The sequence below is a fragment of the Bufo bufo genome, chromosome 3, assembly GCF_905171765.1.
Source record: "Bufo bufo chromosome 3, aBufBuf1.1, whole genome shotgun sequence".
NCBI classification, from domain to species: Eukaryota; Metazoa; Chordata; class Amphibia; order Anura; family Bufonidae; genus Bufo; species Bufo bufo.
The window spans coordinates 351,533,766-351,553,685 of record NC_053391.1 but is presented as its reverse complement, the minus strand read 5'-3'; the positions used below and the strand labels follow the sequence as shown (position 1 = coordinate 351,553,685).

The window sequence follows — 19,920 nt, the reverse complement described above, 5'->3', positions numbered from 1 at the left end:
CTTTTTGTCAGCGTTATCAGCCCTACTTGGCTATGTGCGAAGGAAGATATGCTTGCACCAGGTGACCGAGCATCTTTAAAAAGGTTATCTCATCATAGATAATACCACCAGGATGTTTGATAGGTCGGGGAAATTTATCATCAGTGTCTGATTGGTGGGAGTCCTAGGAAAGTGCTGTGCCACTTTGTCTCCTGTCCATATGAAAAAAGGCAAGCAGAATGAACAGGAAGTAGCATTATTGCCACTGAATGGAAGCCATCTCCGGAAATCCACCTGTTGTGAAGCTACAACTACACACATTAACTAAGATGAACCCCATTCCTCTTTTCCGATCTGAATATAAATAAATGTATAGTTGTAGCCTTTCCTTCATAATAAGGGCTCATACACATGACCGTATGCCCTCTGAGACATACGGTCCGTGAGCGGGCCACATGTCCCGGAGCGACATACATCGTACGCACAGTATCATAGGTTACTATGATACTGTGCGCATCAGGCCGCCCGCGGGACTATTGTCCTGCACTCATATGATTTATATGAGAGCAGGACAATAGTCCCGCGGGCGGCCCGATGCGCACAGTATCATAGTAACCTATGATGCTGTGCGCTCCCGTGCACACAATGTATGCCACTCCGAGACATATGGCCCGCTCACATAGTATCCAATGGCCTGGGCGGGGCTAAGCTCTGTTAACTTCAATGGAGCTTAGCCCCGCCCAGGCCATTGATACAAGTCGTGACGTCACTGGACCTATGGTAAACAGTGAGAAGGCCGCGGCACTACTGCCAGCGCCGCTGCCTTCTCAAACAGCTGATCGGCGGAGGTCCCAGGTGTCGGACCCCCGCCGATCAGATGCCCCCGCCGATCAGATGCTTATGATCTATCCAGAGGATAGATCATCAATTTAAAAAAAAATGCAGAACCCCTTTAAATGTCAACAAACGGCATCTATCGACAAACCAGTTTTAGGGATGAAACAGAATAACAAGACACAAGGGTGTAAGCGCCACTCTCTACGCAACCAGGGTGGGAAGAGTAATAGTAGCCAAGGGACCAGGACGACAGTCCTCCAAGTGGAGTGGTGAATCCTCCACACAGTACAGTAAAATACAGTGATGGTAATGATAAGTAGATAATTTAAAAATACCAAATATAGAAATAAGAAAATCAATACAAATATATATAAAGTTAAAACATCAATGATAATATTTTTTAAAACTTGTGACACATACTGTGATGAATGATAAGGTAAAAACAATCCAGAGTGAAACTCTGATGAACTCACTTCACAGGGGTGTTGCCACCAGGATAAAGCTCAAGACACCTGGGGCATTACCCTCCAGCCGGGATTGCCTGTAGTGTGGTAGAGATGGAAGTCAGTGCTCCAATCGTACAATAGAGATGATAAACAGCACTCGGGTCAGCAACTTCTTCATCAATCGCTTTATTGCAAATATATGCGGCTCATCGCGTTTCGGGGAAGGCAAAATATCCCCTTCATCAGGAGCAAGAATACCAATAATAGAGACCGACAATACACTTGTCGATGAGGGGTACACGTTGGGTATCATTGATAAAAAGGAGAGCCACTTCCTCAAAACACTACATTCATCTATGGCACGTTTCTACTTTCTACCTAAGATACACAAATCTTTAGTAAATCCGCCAGGGAGACCCATCATATCAGGGGTGGGGTCTCTCACCTCCAACCTGTCCGATTACATAGACAGTATCTTGCAAAACTACGTTCTCGAGTTACCCTCTTGCCTACGGGACACTTCCCATCTGATTACCATTCTTGACCCTTTCATTTGGAAAGAAACTTACAGATGGGCAACACGACGTTAGTTCATTGTATAGTAATATAACCCATTCCCTTGGTATACAAGCAGTTGAAAGTACTCGCTGCTGACTCTTTGATGCCCCCATCTCAGAGAACCTTCATTCTAAATTCCATACATTTTAGTCCCTTGGGCTACTATTACTCTTTCCACCCTGGTTGCGTAGAGAGTGGCGCTTGCACCCTTGTGTCTTGTTACTCTGTTTCATCCCTAAAACTGGTTTGTCGTTAGACGCCGTTTGTTGACGTTTAAGTTCTGTCGGCCAGATTTTTACCTATTATTTGATCACCAAGTGTATAGCTTTGCTAGCACTATTTACAGCTGCCTTCTCTATCTTTCCGCAACCCACCTGCCTCTTCCCTTTTACTTTTTCCAATTTCCCTCCACTGCCATCACCTTTGGCACCTCTGGTTTAACACTACCTTCGGAATACGTTTGACCCAGGTAGCGTTTGTTAACCTCCTCCTCTTTTTTTCTTTCTTTTTTACGTGCCCAGCTGAGGATATGACAGCTGTCTTGTGCTGTATATTAGCTATAATAAATGAATATATGGATGACATGAATCTGATGTCTCTGGATAGTTCCAAATGAAGAATTCCTGTGTACAATAATACATAGAACTAGGTTTGACGGGGTGAGTCATAGAGCCAGAGCAAGAAAAGGGATGAGCCGCTAAAATAACCAATTTTGTATTACAGCTACTACATAGTCGACACAGCATTCTGCTTCCAGATCCATCGGCTGTTATGGCTCCAGCACTGGGAGCTTCAGCAGAAACAGCTAATTGGTCGCGGTGGCTCGTGGGTAAAAGGAGGAAAACCTCTTTAAATTAGCCGAAAACGTCTTTAATAAAAATGCCTACATAATGTAGTCTAGATTATAGTCACTGTTATTTTAAACCCACCAGTTGCAATTTTGATTATATATTATAAATATAGATTGAAAACATTGTTAAGATAGACAGCTGTGGGGGTTATCTGTTATCCTGGTCAGATATGGGAGTCCACATGGGGAAACTGCAAGAAAACAATACAAGAATTGGTAGAGCACATATACACAAACCAAAATATAGTTGAATAAAAACAGCCCCCTTACTAACAGTCAACTGGATACATTGAAAATTATTTGAGACCACCAAAAATTGCATTGAAAAGTGGTCTTCTAGGATGGCCATCTGATCCATCATCAAAGGGTTCCATTGTAAAAGAACGTATACATTTAACATATACATTTTTTGCTGGACTCTGCAATATGGAAAAGCTTAGTTTACTATGCTTTCTCATCCTTTTTTGCTGACATATACTGTATGTTAAATGTGGGATAGATAAAGATGTGATGTGAACAACGCCTAGAGGGGGTTTTGGTTTTCATTTTGTTTTTATTCTCATACTACGGTAGCAGATAACAAATTTGGAGCAATTGAAAGATTCAGAATGCCATGCCTTATGAGAGGGAGAAGACTCAGGGGCAGCTCACCCACACATCTTTAGTTTGTGGTCATGCATGATTATATCATCTATGTTGAGCAGAGTTGCTGACCCATAAGTGTGTGAAGCTTACATGCAGCATGGCTATTCTGAATGTTGTGACAAACCTGAAAGACAACCTATTAAATAAGTGTAAGTACAGTAAATGAAAGTGGAAAATTAATTTAATGATCTACTTTTTTATAACCTACCTCCCAATATGACTGATCATGAAAGAAATGCCATTCCTTTGGTGGCCTCAGTAGCTTACATTTAAGCAGGAGACCTGTATCAGGAATAAAGTGGAATATGAACTGGCATCAATTTCTAGAAAACAAGAGTATGAACACGGTAAAGGCTAGAAACTCAGGCAGGTCTTCTTCTTGTGGATAGGTAGTAAGGGACCACATTTGTTCTGAATGTGATGTGATCTAATTACACTGGGCTATTTTAGAAATTTAGGGGCGTCTAAAACGCCGGTCTTAAAAAAGTTCTGCACTGGTGGTGGATCCGCCAGAGTTATGAAGAGGTTCCGGCCTCTCCATACCTTCTGCACATCCAGCGCCACTTCTAAATGTAAGATAGCTTCCTAGCAGTCTTTGATTTAGATAATTTTCTTCGCCTAAGGGCTCATGCACACGACCGTATGCCCTCCGAGACATACGGTCTGTGAGCGGACCATATGTCCCGGAGCGGCATACATCGTGCGCACGGGAGTGCACAGCATCATAGGTTACTATGATGCTGTGCGCATCGGGCCGCCCGCGGGGCTATTGTCCCGCACTGATAATATCATATGAGTGCGGGACAATAGTCCAGTGGGCGGCCTGATGCGCACAGTATCATAGTAACCTATGATACTGTGCGCACGATGTATGCCGCTCCGGGACATATGGCCCGCTCACGGACCGTATGTGTCGGAGGGCATACAGTCGTGTGTATGAGCCCTAAAACAGGCGTAGAAAATGGTGAATGAGATGGGCCTGCCAGCCCGTCCACGCTACGCTCACAGTTTTAGAACTAGCGTGAGCGGGGCAACGTCGCAGATAGCCTGTAATACGCCTAATTTAGGTGTATTTCAGCTTAGTAAATGACCCTGAATGTATATATTTGTCTTTATTTTGGAATTCTACATTTCAGTTCAGTAACGTTCCTCCAGTTATCACAAATTTCCAAAATTACTAAAATATTCATCTAAAGGTTGCCATACACAGTGGTGTGCCTGTGCCTCCAGGGGGGTGCCAGAAGCAATGAGCGCTTCCATCAATACAGATGGAAGCGCTCATTGCTGGAGCACTGACGCCCACATACTGCAGCGGGGCACGGGAGCGCATAGTTCCTTGCCCCGCTGCCTATGGTAGTGAAATCCGGGCACAGGCGTGCGTGATGACATCATCATGCGCGCCTGTGCCAAGACGCAGCAGCACAGGGAAGTGTGCGCGCCTACCTCTGCGAGCAAGTGCCTGGACATAGGTGAGTATTTAGATTTCAGTTTTTTTTTTCTTTTATGTGCCAACTTTGGGGGACACAGGAGGACATGTGGGAGAAAAATATTATGGTGGGATACTGTGTGGGGGCAAATTATTATGGGTGGGATACTGTGTGGGGGCAAATTATTATGGGAGGGATTATGTGGTGGCAACTTATTATGGGAGGGATTACTATGTGGGGGCAATAATTATGGGAGGAATGACTATGTGGAGGACAAATTAATATATGGGGCAATGTGGGGGAAACTACTGTGTGGGGCAAATTACTATATGGGGCAGTGTGGGGGAAACTACTGTGTGGGGGCAGTGTGGAGGAAACTACTGTGTGGGTGGCAGTATGGGGAAAACTACTGTGTGGGGGAAACTACTGTGTGGGAGCAGTGTGGGGTAAATTGCTGTGGGGGGCAATGTGGGGGAAACTACTGTATGGGGGCAGTGTTGGGGAAATTACTGTGTGGGTGCAGTGTGGGGGAAAATACTGTGGGGGCAGTGTGGGGGAAATTACTGTATGGGGGCAGTGCAGGGGAAATTACTGTATGGGGGCAGTGTGGGAGAAATTACTGTGTGGTGCAAATTATTATATGGGGCACTGTGGGGGAAATTACTGTGTGAGGGGGCAAATTACTATGCAGGGATTACTATGGGGGCAGTGTGGGGGGCGTTGCTATTGGGGAGCGACTGTAGGGGCAATTCTATTATTTCTGGGGACACTATACAGGCATTATTACCTGGAGCACAATATAGGGTGTTATTATTACTGGGGGCACTCTAGGGGACATTATAACTGCTGTAGACACTATAGGGACATTTGGGGTAATTTATCAAACAGGTGTAAAGTAGAACTGGCTTAGTTGCCCATAGCAGCCAATCAGATTCCACCTTTCATATTTGACAGCTCTTTTGGAAATCCAGTTCTACTTTACACCAGTTTCATAAATGACCCCAATTATGTCTACTGGGGTCACTATTTTTTCAGCCGTATTTTACCTAGGACATTGGGGGGCACAATGGGCACAGTATTGGGGGTGGCAGCAGGATGACACTGTGGGGACACCAGGATGGGGAGGTTGATGGAAAAACAGAGAAATCTAATGTGTCTGTATTACAAACTCTGTAGAGACCAGATACAGCTGAAAGAATTTGTCATGGCGATCTAACAGAGGAGAAGAGGAAAGAGAAGATCTACATGACAGGAGATGTCCCTGGATGTAAGAGGTATGTTGTCAAGTATTGGGGGGTGGGGGGTTGCCAGAGAAAGGACACGCCTCGGGTGCCAAAAACCCTAGGCACGCCACTGGCCATACATTAAGGATTTTTGACTGCTATTCTCCCTGCAATTATCGTCAGCACATCTCGCTGTGTAATCAGAGATGCGCTGCCGATAATCAACACAAATAAATGAGGGAGGGACGACTGCAGTAAAAATCATTCCGCCCCCATTCACTTCGCACCGTTCTGTGTAAGTGGTCGATGCAAATGAGTGCTGATTGAATTTTTTTTGTGGCCCCTTGAAATAAAACAATGTAACAATGCAGCCCTCAGACCAAAAAAGGGTGTGCACCCCTGGTCTAGATGTTTTTTTTTACTATTGGCCAGAACGTGGTATCTAAGTGGGCTTCAGTCATTCTGTATGCATTTCTTGTTCTCAGGGTGTATACCGGTACATTGTTTACTTAGATGACTGACTAGAAATTATCTACAGTGAAGATTGTACTAACCTGTAAGAATTCCACCACCTAGGCTTAGCATCAATGTTAGAAGGATACAGCCACAACCAACTAGTGCTTGAAATCTTGATCTGTAGGAAAGATTAGAAGTGTGACCCTAAGCTGGCCATACAAATACACAAGATAGCTGTCAACACAATTGTTTGTCCTTCGGTTATTTCTCCCTATCTTTCCATACATGCGTGCTTGGTTTGGCTGAGCACACATATGTAGTGAACAGCTGGAGGGGAGAATTCTCTGGCAGCAGGTTATCATCTCCCCCAACATCATCCATCAGGGAAGAGCCGGAGATGCCACCACACACACCAGATGGTTATCTAAGCCCGCCAAAATTGGCATGATCAAATGATGCACATCTAATGTGTAAGACCAGCTTAAAGAGGACCTTTCATTGTTTTTGTTTTTTTAGTTTAATTAAATACCTTTCTTTGCCGGGCTGATGCTGCCATCCTGCCTGTTTTTTTTTTTAAAAATCGTTCCTACGCCCCGCTGTGCCCCCCTGCTGTTTTCCCGCCCAGTATGTTAATACTGAGCATCGGTACAGGGAGGAGGAGACGCCAGGGTTTCTCAATAGGCGTCTCCTTCTCCCTGGCTGTGCCGCGATCCAATCACAGCGGAGAGCGTCACAGCCAGGGAGAAAAAAAAGCTCACTTTCTCCCTGGCTGTGATTAGATCGCGGCATTGCTATGTGTTGATGTAGGAAGATAAAGATCTCTACTACTTATAAAAAATAATATGTATGTTTGTTTTGGAGTATAAGTATTATTAATATTAATCTTAGTATACAGATAACTAGATGAGGTTCAGGGTTTACCAGTTTGGCAGGGTTTATTTGGCTTTGGCAGAAGACCTCTATGGTACCATTGGAAAGTGTTATTTAAATACAGTGTTGGACCAACAAAAGTTCAAGGACTTTTGTTTGTTTAATTTGATCTATTTGATGCAGGGATGGAGAGGAAACCACCCCATCAACGGCTTTTTCTGACATGGACTAAGATCAACCTGTTGGCGACATATGATGTACCGGTACGGCATGATGTCCCGGTACTTAAGGACACATGAGGTACCGGTACGTCATGTGTAGTTCCGATCACCGTTGAGCAAATCATTGAGCAGGCACCCTGGGACAATGCGCGGGGGGGGGGGGGGGTCCCGCCGTATCGGCGATTCAGACCTGCGGTTTGCGGCGTTTACGGGAATTGCGGCGGGCGGTCGGAGGTGCCATCGGGTCCCCGTGCGGCTGTAATGGGGACCCAATGGCATGGAAGGCAGCGCGATGCCTTCCTTAGGCCTCGGAGCTGCCTTCCAGTGAAGAGCTGGTGAGATCCAGCCCCCTGGATCTCACAGGCAGGAAGCTGTATGAGTAATACACACTGTTACTCATACAGGCAATGCATTCCGATACAGAAGTATTGGAATGCATTGTAAAGGGGATCAGACCCCCAAAAGTTGAAGTCCCAAAGTGGGACAAAAAATTAAGTGAAAAAAAGTTGAAAAAATAAAGTTTTCCCCCCCAAAAATTAAAAGTTTCAAGTAAAAATGTAATTTCGCCCAAATAAAGTAAAACAAAATTGGTAAAAAATAGGGGGGGGGGGGAAAGTTGACATATTAGGTATCGCCGCGTCCGTATCGACCGGCTCTATAAACATATCACATGACCTAACCCCTCAGATGAACACCGTAAAAAATAAAAACTGTGCTAAATAAACAATTTTTTTTTGTCACCTTACATCACAAAAAGTACAACAGCAAGCGATCAAAAAGGTGTATACCCACCAAAATAGTACCAATCTAACCGTCACCTTATCCCGCAAAAGATAAGCCCCTACCTAAGACAATCGCCCAAAAAATAAAAAAACTATGGATCCGAATATGGAGACACTAAAACATCATTTTTTTTTGTTTTAAAAAAGCTGTTATTGTGTAAAACTTGCATAAATAAAAAAAGTATACATATTTGATATCGCCGCGTCCGTAATATCGTAGAAAAAAAAAACATGTAAAAAAAGCCATTTTTTGTCACCTTACATCACAAAAAGTGTAATAACAAGCAATCAAAATGTCATACGCATCCCAAAATAGTGGCAATCAAACAGTCATCTTATCCCGCAAAAATCATACCCTACCGAAGATAATCGCCCAAAAACTGAAAAAATTATGGCTTTCAGATTATGGAAACACTAAAACATGATTTTTTTTGTTTCAAAAATGAAATCATTGTGTAAAACTTACATAAATAAAAAAAGTATGCATATTAGGTATCGCCGCGTCCGTAATAACATGCTCTATAAAAATATCACATGACTTAACCCCTCAGGTGAATACCGTAAACAAAAACAAAAAACGGTGTAAAAAAGGCATTTTTTTGTCACCTTACATCACAAAAAGTGTAATAGCAAGTGATCAAAAAGTCATACGCACCCCAAAATAGTGGCAATCAAACCGTCATCTCATCCCGCAAAAATCATACCCTACCCAAGATAATTGCCCAAAAACTGAAAAAACTATGGCTCTCAGACTATGGAGAGACTAAAACATGATTTGTTTTGTTTCAAAAATGAAATCATTGTGTAAAACTTACATAAATAAAAAAATAGTATAAATATTAGGCCGCTTCCGTGACAACCTGCTCTATAAAAATACCACATGATCTAACCTGTCAGATGAATGTTGTAAATAACAAAAAAAAAAAACTGTGCCAAAACAGCTATTTCTTGTTACCTTGCCTCACAAAAAGTGTAATAAAGAGCAATCAAAAATCATATGTACCCTAAACTAGTACCAACAAAACTGCCACCCTATCCCGTAGTTTCTAAAATGGGGTCACTTTTTTGGAGTTTCTACTCTAGGGGTGCATCAGGGGGGCTTCAAATGGGACATGGTGTCAAAAAAACAGTCCAGCAAAATCTGCCTTCCAAAAACCGTATGGCATTCCTTTCCTTCTGTGCCCTGCTGTGTGCCCGTATAGCAGTTTACGACCACATATGGGGTGTTTCTGTAAACTACAGAATCAGGGCCATAAATATTGAGTTTTGTTTGGCTTTTAACCCTTGCTTTGTAACTGGAAAAAAAAATTATTAAAATGGAAAATCTGCCAAAAAAGTTAAATTTTGAAATTTTATCTCTATTTTCCATTAATTCTTATGAAACACCTAAACGGTTAACAAAGTTTGTAAAATCAGTTTTGAATACCTTGAGGGGTGTAGTTTCTAAAATGGGGTACTTTTTTTTTGGAGTTTCTACTCTAGGGGTGCATCAGGGGGGCTTTAAATGGGACATGGTGTAATAAAAACAGTCCAGCAAAATCTGCCTTCCAAAAACCATATGGCATTCCTTTCCTTCTGTGCCCTGTCATGTGCCCGTACAGCAGTTTACGACCACATATGGGGTGTTTCTGTAAACTACAGAATCAGGGCCATAAATATTTAGTTTTGTTTGGCTTTTAATCCTTGCTTTGCAACTGGAAAAAAATTATTAAAATGGAAAATCTGCCAAAAAAGTGAAATTTTGAAATTGTATCTCTATTTTCCAGTAATTCTTGCGAAACACCTAAAGGGTTAACAAAGTTTGTAAAATCAGTTTTGAATACCTTGAGGGATGTAGTTTCTAGAATGGGGTCATTTTTGGGTGGTTTCTATTATGTAAGCCTCACAAAGTGACTTCAGACCTGAACTGGTCCTTAAAAAGTGGGTTTTTGAAAATTTCAGAAAATTTTCAAGATTTGCTTCTAAACTTCTAAGCCTTGTAACATCCCCAAAATATAAAATGTCATTCCCAAAATGATCCAAACATGAAGTAGACATATGGGGAATGTAAAGTAATAACTATTTTAGTAGGTATTACTATGTATTATAGAAGTAAGAAATTGAAACTTAAAAATTTGCGGTAAATTTTGTATTTTTTTATAAATAAAAATGAATTTTTTTTTACTCCATTTTACCAGTGTCATGAAGTACAATATGTGAAAAAAAAAACTATCTCAGAATGGTCTGGATAAGTCAAAGCGTTTTAAAGTTATTACCACATAAATTGACACTGGTCAGATTTGCAAAAAATGGCCTGGTCCTTAAGGTGAAAATGACCCTGGTCCCTAAGGGGTTAAAATTATGGATTGAGTTTTTTGAATTGATATCTTCTAGACTGTGTGGAACTGTTACCTCTTTCCTAAGTGCAGGTTGTATCCGCTGTTTAACAGAGCCAGGACTGGCAACCTCAGTAGAGTCCAGGGGCTGCACAAGTCAACGACACCAGGTTTTCGGTGACCTGACTGTCACCCAATAAGGAAAGACTTCAACCACTGGTCTGCCATGCTGAACAAGGCCTTGCTGCTCGTCCTCAGGCTGTCCAGGGGTGGACCTCAAATGTAATTGTCTGCCCAAGACAATCCTGACCAACCAGCAGGGCTGAGGCAATGATCTGCAGACCAGTGAAGGGAGGAGGTTCTAGTGTCAAAGCTCCTCCCACAGACAAGGTAATGGACTGTCTTACACCCACTGATAAGAGGCTCTGAAACCTGCACTGTCACTACACCTGCAAAACCTCTTCACATAAATAAGGAGGGGTAATAGACTGAACTAGACTGTGTAACAACACAACAACGGGCCATGCAGGTGCACAGAACATCAAGAAGTGGACAATTGACTTTGCAACAGAGACTTTGTTATCCAAGAAGATCAGAAGTGAAGGAGACCTCATTGAGGCACTTTTTGTTAGTCCAACACACAGTTTTTTGATGGTTCCAAAGTAGTTTTCTGTCAAATGAGTAGGCTATATATGTTGATGTTGGTTGGTGAAAATGAATTAAAGTGGACGAACCAGGGGTGGAGTGTATTGTAAGGTTATTTTTATGTACTGATTGGTTTTACCCCTTTAATTCTGTTTAATACTCTGTGTAATAGTTTACAGGTTTTCCTTGTAATGAAATGGGTTAAAGACAGTACCCATCCCCCATTGTGCTGATAAGAACACATTCCTGAGTGTTCTCAGAGACATGCGTGATGCACACTGGAGGAGGGGATGATGAGAATAAGTGTGGTCTGCACTAACAAATTAATTGGCATTCGACCAGGAACTTCATCCTAGGTAGGATGTAAGTATTGTTTGCCTTATCTCTTGAACACCCTGGGGTGTCGTTCATCTGTTATAATATGGTAGACAGCCATGGGTTATAGTATGGCTGACTGTATCCCTACCCAATATTTAGGCTAGTAATGATTATTTACTTTTTATTACTCTGTATGTGATTTGTTTGTGTTATCGTATATATATATATATATATATATATATATATATATATATTCACACTTCGTAAATATAATTATTCACTAAGCCTGTGTAAGCTTATTATATCTCAAATATTTTAAATTTACGTTATGTTACAAAGTAGCTTGTGAATATAAATACATATTTTCAGTGTGATGGTAAGAGAGTGAACTTGTATGGCCATTGACCACAGTGGGTAGGTGGGGCTTGCATCATACATTAAGCAGTACCTTCTGGTCTTACCCTGAGGCTTTTGTTTTAGAAAGTCAAACTTAGGCTGAGTTCACACTTCATTTATTTGATCAGTTATTTCGTTCAGTTATTGTGAGACAAAACCAGTAGTGAAGCCTACTCAGAGATCAGATGTAATGGAAGGATCTGCACCTATTCTGTGTTTTTGACCTGCACCTAGTTTTCATTCACAATAACTGATGGAAATATCTGACCAAATAACTGAAGTGTGAACTCAGCCTTAACATGGCATAACTACTTTTGGGCTCATATATTTCATTTTGGTGGTCTTATGTCTAACAATCAAGTTGTAGTAGTCTAGAGCAGAAACCCATTGTTCAAATTACCTTAAAGGGGTTGTCCGGGTGCAGAGATGAACCCGGACATATCCCCATTTTCACCCAGGCAGCCCCCCTGACTTGAGCATCGGAGCAGTTTATGCTCCGATGCTCTCCTTTGCCCTGCGCGAAATCGTGCAGGGCAAAGGCATGTAAGGAGTTCCGGTGACAAACCGGGCTCTCCATAGGGCTGCCAGGAAGTCCGGTGACGTCGCCGGCACTGATGGGCGGGCTTTAGCGCTGCACTAGCCAGTAAAATGGCTAGGGCAGCGCTAAAGCCCACCCATCAGAGCCAGTGATGTCACCGAACACACTGCCGGGCGGAAGAGCCCGTGCCCTGCGCGATGTAGCGCAGGGCAAGGGAGCGCATCGGAGCATGAGATGCTCTGATGCTAGCCTCAGGGTCAGGGGGGCTGCCTGGGTTAAAATAAGTGTATGTCCGGGTTCAGCTCTGAACCCGGACATCACCTTTAAGCTATTAACTGCTCCCTCTCACTTTCCAAGCATTTTTGGCCCTGAGATACTTACATTGCTATGTCAATGTCTGCCGTTAGGATTAGGACTGTATAGGCTATACCTCCAAGAAGTCCTGGCATTCCAAAAGTGTAGTGAATTCCACATGTATCGTGTACCAATGTGATTAAATTCATAGTGTTCTGAAAAAAAAAACACATTATTTACATATTATCATTATTCATTGTTTTAGTATTGACCTTTTTTTTAGATATTTTTTTTTCATGCTATATATTTTGTATTGTTGTTCATTTTTGCAGCAATAAACCTGTTTAAAGGGAACCTGTCACCTGGATTTTGGGTATAGAGCTGGGGACATGGGTTGCTAGATGGCCGCTAGCACATCCGTAATACCCAGTCCCAATAAAAAAAACGATTTGATACATATGCAAATCAACCTGAGATGAGTCAGAGCTTGAAAATATGACTCTTCTCTGGTCACACAAGTAAGATATTACTCTTTTATGTTAATTTGCATAAAAGGCAGGAAGTACAAAAATGCATAATACTTATTGAATTCGTCTGCAAATGAAATTAAAAGTGTAATTTTTGTTTAGGGTAACACAATGAACATTTAGAAACGCTCAGTGAGGGGAGCATAGTAGAGGTGACAGGTTCCCTTTAAGAAAGATTCTAATGACATATAAAATCGCATGGTCTCACTAAGAGGAAAAATAGGCATTCGTCTATGGGCATAGCTATAGCCATAGCAGTTGCTAAGGGCCCAGAGGCTTAGGGGACCACTAAGGTGCAGAAAATCTGTCTTTCTATGGTCTAGCTCTACTATGTGGGTTCTGACAAAGATCTAATATATGAAATTACATTACAGAGGGCAACAACCTCAATAGTGTCACTGGGCATGCGCCGAGCCCAGTGACGTAATCAGAGCGCTGTTGCCTCAGGAGCCGGAGTATCGTACAGGCGCAGGCAGTCAGCGATACTGCGGCTGCGCTAGATTTCGGAGGCCAAGAAAGGAGGACGCAAGGATGGTGGGGTGAATAAATTACATGACGTAGTGGAGGGAGCGGTGCCGTTCGGCAAGGATGTGGGAGTAAATTTATTTCTTAGGAGGCGTGCTGGGCTTGGAAGAAAGGCGGGCTGGGCACTGCAGGGGGGCGTTACTGGGCACTAGAGCAGAGTAATAACGCCCCTCTGGGCACCTTGAGGCTTAATTAGCATATCAGAAAAATCGCTTTTTGATCTAAATGAAAAGTTGAATAAAAGCAAGAAGACACATGCTGGAATGAAGGTACTTTATTGCACATTGCTATGTTAACAGTTTTATATGGTCAAAATAGGTGACAGATTTCCTTTAAAGTATGCAGTGGTTAATACCTACCAAAAGTGTTCCAAAGAAGGATAACTGGTAAACCAGTGAAAGGATCACGGGAAATCAAGGCTCACTGAAGTGCATTGCTGGTCAACCTTGGTTCCTTGTTACTTTGACACACACAACCTACATAGACTAAGTAAACCCCTACAGTATTCCCTAATTGTACTGTTACCTATCAGCAGGATAATACATACTGCTAAACGGCAACAATTGTCTAGGAATGGTTTAAATACATGATACATCTGTGGGATATGTTGATCCATAAGTCTGATCCATGGAGGCCTCAGCTTGCAATGTACAGGACTAAAAGATCAGGAGCTAAAGTCTTCGAGACAGATACCAGAAGATACCTTCAGCGGTCCTGTGAATTCCATGATTCGACAGGTCAGGTCTGGTTTTGCTGCATGTAGAGACCTATAAAATATTAGGCAGATGGTTTTAACAGTAGGCTACATCCACATCTGCACTTTCAGTTATGGTATTCTGTGCATTGGGTGCCGGTGGTGTCTGGCAAATGCCGGATACAGTAATCCTGGATACCAGAATTGAAAGCACAAATGTAGTCTTAGGGTCCATTCACACGTCCGTTGTTTCTTTCCTGATCTGTTCCGTTTTTTGCGGAACAGATCTGGACCAGTTCTGTACCCATTCATTTTCAATGGGTCCTGAAGAAAAATCAGACATTGAGCTGTCCGATTTTTTTCAGGACCCATTGAAAATGAATGGGTACAGAACTGGTCCAGATCTGTTCCGCAAAAAACGGAACAGATCAAGAAAGAAACAACGGACGTGTGAATGGACCCTAAGTCTACTTTCACACTCGCGTTTGGTGCAGATCCGTCATGGATCTGCATAAACGCATCCATTCAGAACGGATCAGTTTGTATTATCTTTAACATAGCCAAAACGGATCCGTCTTGAACACCACTGAAAGTCAATTGGGGACGGATACGTTTTCTATTGTGCCATATTGTGTCAGGGAAAACAGATCCTTCCCCATTGACTTGCATTGTGTGTCAGGACGGATCCGTTTGGCTCAGTTTCGTCAGACGGACACCAAAACGCTGAAAGCAGCATTTTGGTGTCAGCCTCCAAAGCGAGAATGGAGGCGGAATGGAGCCAAACTGATGCATTCTGAGCGGATCCTTATCCATTCAGAATGCATTAAAGGCAAAACTGATCAGTTTTGGACTGCTTGTGTGATCCCTGAACGGATCTCACAAACGGAAACCAAAACGCCAGTGTGAAAGTAGCCTTAGGCCTCTTTCACATGAGCGTGACGGATTAGGTCCGGATGCATTCAGGGTGCGCTCAGTGAAACTTGCACCATTTTGCAAGCAAGTTCAGTCAGTTTTGTCCGCGATTGCGTTCAGTTGTTCAGTTTTTTCCGCGTGGGAGCAATGCGTTTTGATGTGTTTTTCACGCGAGTGATACAAAATCTGAAGGTTTACAAACAACATCTCTTAGCAACCATCAGTGAAAAACTCATTGCATCTGCACTTGCTTGCGGATGCAATGCGTTTTTCACTGAAGCCCCATTCACTTCTATGGGGCCAGGGCTGCGTGAAAAACGCAGAATATAGAACACAGAACTGATGCGTGAAAAAAAACGCTCATGTACACAGACCCATTGAAATGAATGGGTCAGGATTCAGTGCGGGTGCCATGCGTTCACGTCACGCATTGCACCCGTGTGGAAAACTCGCTCGTGTGAAAGGGTCCTTAGGGTTCTTTTACATGGATCGATTTCAGATGAATCTGTCAGATTACAGGGAATATTGTTTGTATAAATACTCATGCTGGATAATCTGCCAATGTAAAGGGTGTCGGCAATCATCCGATGAACGAGCAAAAGCTTGTTCATTGGGTGATCGTGTCATTTGGGTGGCACACAAAAATCATTGTTCCTTTACAGAAAATTGTGATGTATAAACAGGGATCTGCTGTTCTAGAAGAACGATTTTCTATGGGGAGAAGTGATTGCTGTATTATCGCTTATCACTATACAGCGGAGGTGATTGATACATGTAAATGCTGCATTCATCTCCGCTGATGATCTGACATTGATCAGGAACGTCTGCTTCGTTACCAATAATCTGGCAGATCATCTATACGTGTAAAAGGACCCTTAGACTAATTGGTCTATCCTGTAAAGATTCAGCTAGTCAATCAGATAGTGACTGACAGGGATATCCTCATAATACTCTTCCTATATGTCCTTTTTACCTGGATGTAAAGTCAAATGTACAGACCACCATATTCTGATTTTGGAAGATGCATAGTGGGAGCTCTTATTCCTAGTAGTTTCTAGATATGTTTGTTTGTAATGTTTGTAATATGCAAAATCGTCACACTTTATTTTATAGCTCCCCAATATGATTGGTTTCATCCTGTGGACTACTAACATCATAACATAAAAGGGACCCAGCAAACCCAGTTATTTTATATATAGCCCATAAAATGGTTCATGGCCACAAACTGAATGCAGACACAGCGTCATAGTTCTAACTGTGGGGGAAGGATGAAGGTGAAAATTACTACTGCATAGCAAGGGGAATTTTCAACTTTAGGGGCAATATCCTTAACAGTAACATTACCTGTAGGTATTTAAAACCAGTTGTGGAGACTATTCCAGCTATTAATCCTAGGACCATCGAAATCCATGGATACTGAACCATATGAGCTATAAATCCAGCTGAAACCCCACCTGCCAGTATTGCATTTCGGACATTCGCCTAAAAAAAAAAAAAACAATCGCTGATCATTCTGGGAGCATACATTTTGAAGGAACTTTAAATATCAGAGCTTATCACAATCTACAAATGGTCATGCGAAGTGAGGTCAAGCATGCGAATGCCAATAGACACGGACAAATTCTAATGTGTACGGGGAATTTGGGAAGAGAGGGAATGCTGACTGCTCCAACAGCAGATGAAAATTGAAATATGAATCATACCTGTTAGATTTCAAACTCATCTCCAATGGGAGATAATTGGCTGTCAGAGACATCTGGCAGTAGCTTATTTATTACCTTCTCCTCACTAAAATACTCTCTGGAGAGAGTTCAGAGAAGAGCTACTAAACTAGTACATGGATCACAGGATAAAACTTACCAGGAAAGGTTAAAGGACCTTAACATGTATAGCTTGGAAGAAAGACGAGACAGAGGGGATATGATAGAAACTTTTAAATACATAAAGGGAATCAACAAGGTAAAAGAGGAGAGAATATTTAAAAGAAGAAAAACTTGTAACGGTCACGTCCACACACACACAGGGGGAAGGATAGTGACCACTGCGCTCCCCCCTCACCCCTGGCCCTGCCTACTTGCCTCACGAGTCCTGATGACAGGGGACAACTGGACGACAGTCCCTAACTTAGGACACGTGCAGGGAAGACAGACAAGACAAAATACGGAACATGAACGGACCGGGTCAGAACCAAGAGAGCTACGCAGTACAAAGGGTTAAGCAAAGAATGGTCAGGAGAAGCCGGGGTCAAATACCAGGAGAGTAGAGAAGTACAAGAGGAGTCCTAAGAGAGTAGTCAGGTGGGAGCCGAGGTCACAATACCAGGACGGATGCACAGTACAGGAGGAGCAGGCAAAGGATCATAAGGGAACGGAATCAGGTGAGTATTCAGTAGTCCAACAAATAGCCAGGAACCTAGAAATTAACAGGCAACCTGTGGCTAGCAGGCTGCCTGTATTTATAGTGGGGAGTGAGGGTCGGAGCAGGGAGCCACCCAGCAGTAAAGCCGCCCTGGGAATGAGGTCAAACACAGCTCCTCATTCCCAAAGCTAAGCAACAGGTCTGCGGGTAATGGGGGACCGAGTGCACCTTCGGAACCCCGTTACAGTAACCCCCCTTTTACGAGGGGCCACCGGACCCAATACTTCAGGCGATGGCTTTTCAGGGTGTTCTAAATGAAATTTACGAACCAGTCTAGGAGCATGAACCTCCCTGGCAGGTACCCAAGATCTCTCTTCAAGTCCATACCCCTTCCAGTGAATCAGGTACTGCAAGGAATTACGCACCTTCCTGACATCCACTATTTTAGACACCACATACTTGACAGCATCATTAACAAGAACCGGCGGAGGCGAGGCTTTCGATGGTACTACCGGTTCAAAATATTTTTTAAGTAGAGATTTATGGAACACATTATGAATGTGAAATGACTCGGGCAGCTCCAACCTAAATGATACCGGGTTAATCACCTCCGTGATCTTTTTTTTTTTTTTTTTTAAATTCTTTATTTCTTATTTTGCAAAAGTAACAAATTATTGCATGTTGAAGCACATACATTAGAAAATAATAGTCGGATCCATGCCGACTGATATTCTAAAGCATAATACAATAACGCACAACCGTGATCTTATATGGTCCAATAAAACGAGGAGCAAATTTTCTAGAAGCTACCTTGAGAGATAGATTCTTGGAGGACAACCATACTTTATCCCCAACCTGAAAGTTCACCCCCCTTGAACGTCTCCTATCGGCCTTGAGTTTTTGAGAACTTTGAGCCTTTTCTAGGTTCCTCGGTGGAGACCTCAGTGCTGTCCCTGGAAAAGGCCTCTGGCTGGACCACCATCTGAGAACAGAACTGTCGTTCTTGTCGTCTCTCTCTAACTCGTCTGTCAAGTCGGACAACTAGGGTCATCATCTCCTCTAAGGTCTCAGGAATTTGATAATTGACTAATAGATCTTTTAAATTATCAGATAGACCAGACCTAAACTGACTCTTCAGGGCTGGTTCATTCCATCTTGAGGGGACACACCACCGTCTGAATTGGGTGCAATACTCCTCCGCAGGGAGACGGCCCTGAACCAATGCCCTAAGAGCCGTCTCGGCTACCAGGGCCCTGTCTGGTTCATCATAGAGGGTACCCAGGGCCTGAAAAAACCCCTCCACAGAAGTTAGACAACTGGCCCCAGGAGGTAACGAGAATGCCCAGTCCTGGGGATCACCCTGAAGTAGAGAAATGATAATCCCCACGCGTTGGCTCTCGGGACCGGAAGACACGGGGCGCAAACGGAAGTAGAGTTTGCAACTCTCCTTAAAGGAGAGAAACCTCTTCCAGTCTCCAGAAAAGGGTTCTGGGAGCTTGATCTGGGGTTCAAAATGTGGACTGGAGGACAGAGGAGTGGAAGAACCTTGCCCTAACTCAAAAGAAAGGAGTTTCTCTCCTAGCTCCTGCACCATCTGTGTCAAGATAGAGACATGGTCAGTCAGGGTAATAAGAGGATTCATGATACAGTGGTTATTGGGCCTGTTAATCTGTAATGGTCACGTCCACACACACAGGGGGAAGGATAGTGACCACTGCGCTCCACCCTCACCCCTGGCCCTGCCTACTTGCCTCACGAGTCCTGATGACAGGGGACAACTGGACGACAGTCCCTAACTTAGGATACGTGCAGGGAAGACAGACAAGACAAAATACGGAACATGAACGGACCGGGTCAGAACCAAGAGAGCTACGCAGTACAAAGGGTTAAGCAAAGAATGGTCAGGAGAAGCCGGGGTCAAATACCAGGAGAGTAGAGAAGTACAAGAGGAGTCCTAAGAGAGTAGTCAGGTGGGAGCCGAGGTCACAATACCAGGACGGATGCGCAGTACAGGAGGAGCAGGCAAAGGATCGTCAGGGAACGGAATCAGGTGAGTATTCAGTAGTCCAACAAATAGCCAGGAACCTAGAAATTAACAGGCAAC

The 19,920-nt window shown here is 43.1% G+C and overlaps 1 protein-coding gene across 1 annotated transcript in view; it reads right to left on the bottom strand.

The window, feature by feature from the left end:
- Positions 1–2,344: 2,344 nt before the first annotated feature.
- Positions 2,345–19,920, bottom strand: part of LOC120993412 (RH-like protein) — a 58,074-nt gene continuing 40,498 nt past the window's right edge. Inside the window, exons 6-10 of the mRNA XM_040421919.1 lie at positions 16,803–16,940; positions 12,888–13,015; positions 6,520–6,599; positions 3,524–3,597; positions 2,345–2,861 (exon numbers count right to left, since the gene is read on the bottom strand). Of these exons, the coding sequence (XP_040277853.1) occupies positions 2,835–2,861; positions 3,524–3,597; positions 6,520–6,599; positions 12,888–13,015; positions 16,803–16,940 (447 nt within the window). The 3' untranslated portion in view covers positions 2,345–2,834. The remainder of the gene's footprint in view (positions 2,862–3,523; positions 3,598–6,519; positions 6,600–12,887; positions 13,016–16,802; positions 16,941–19,920) is intronic.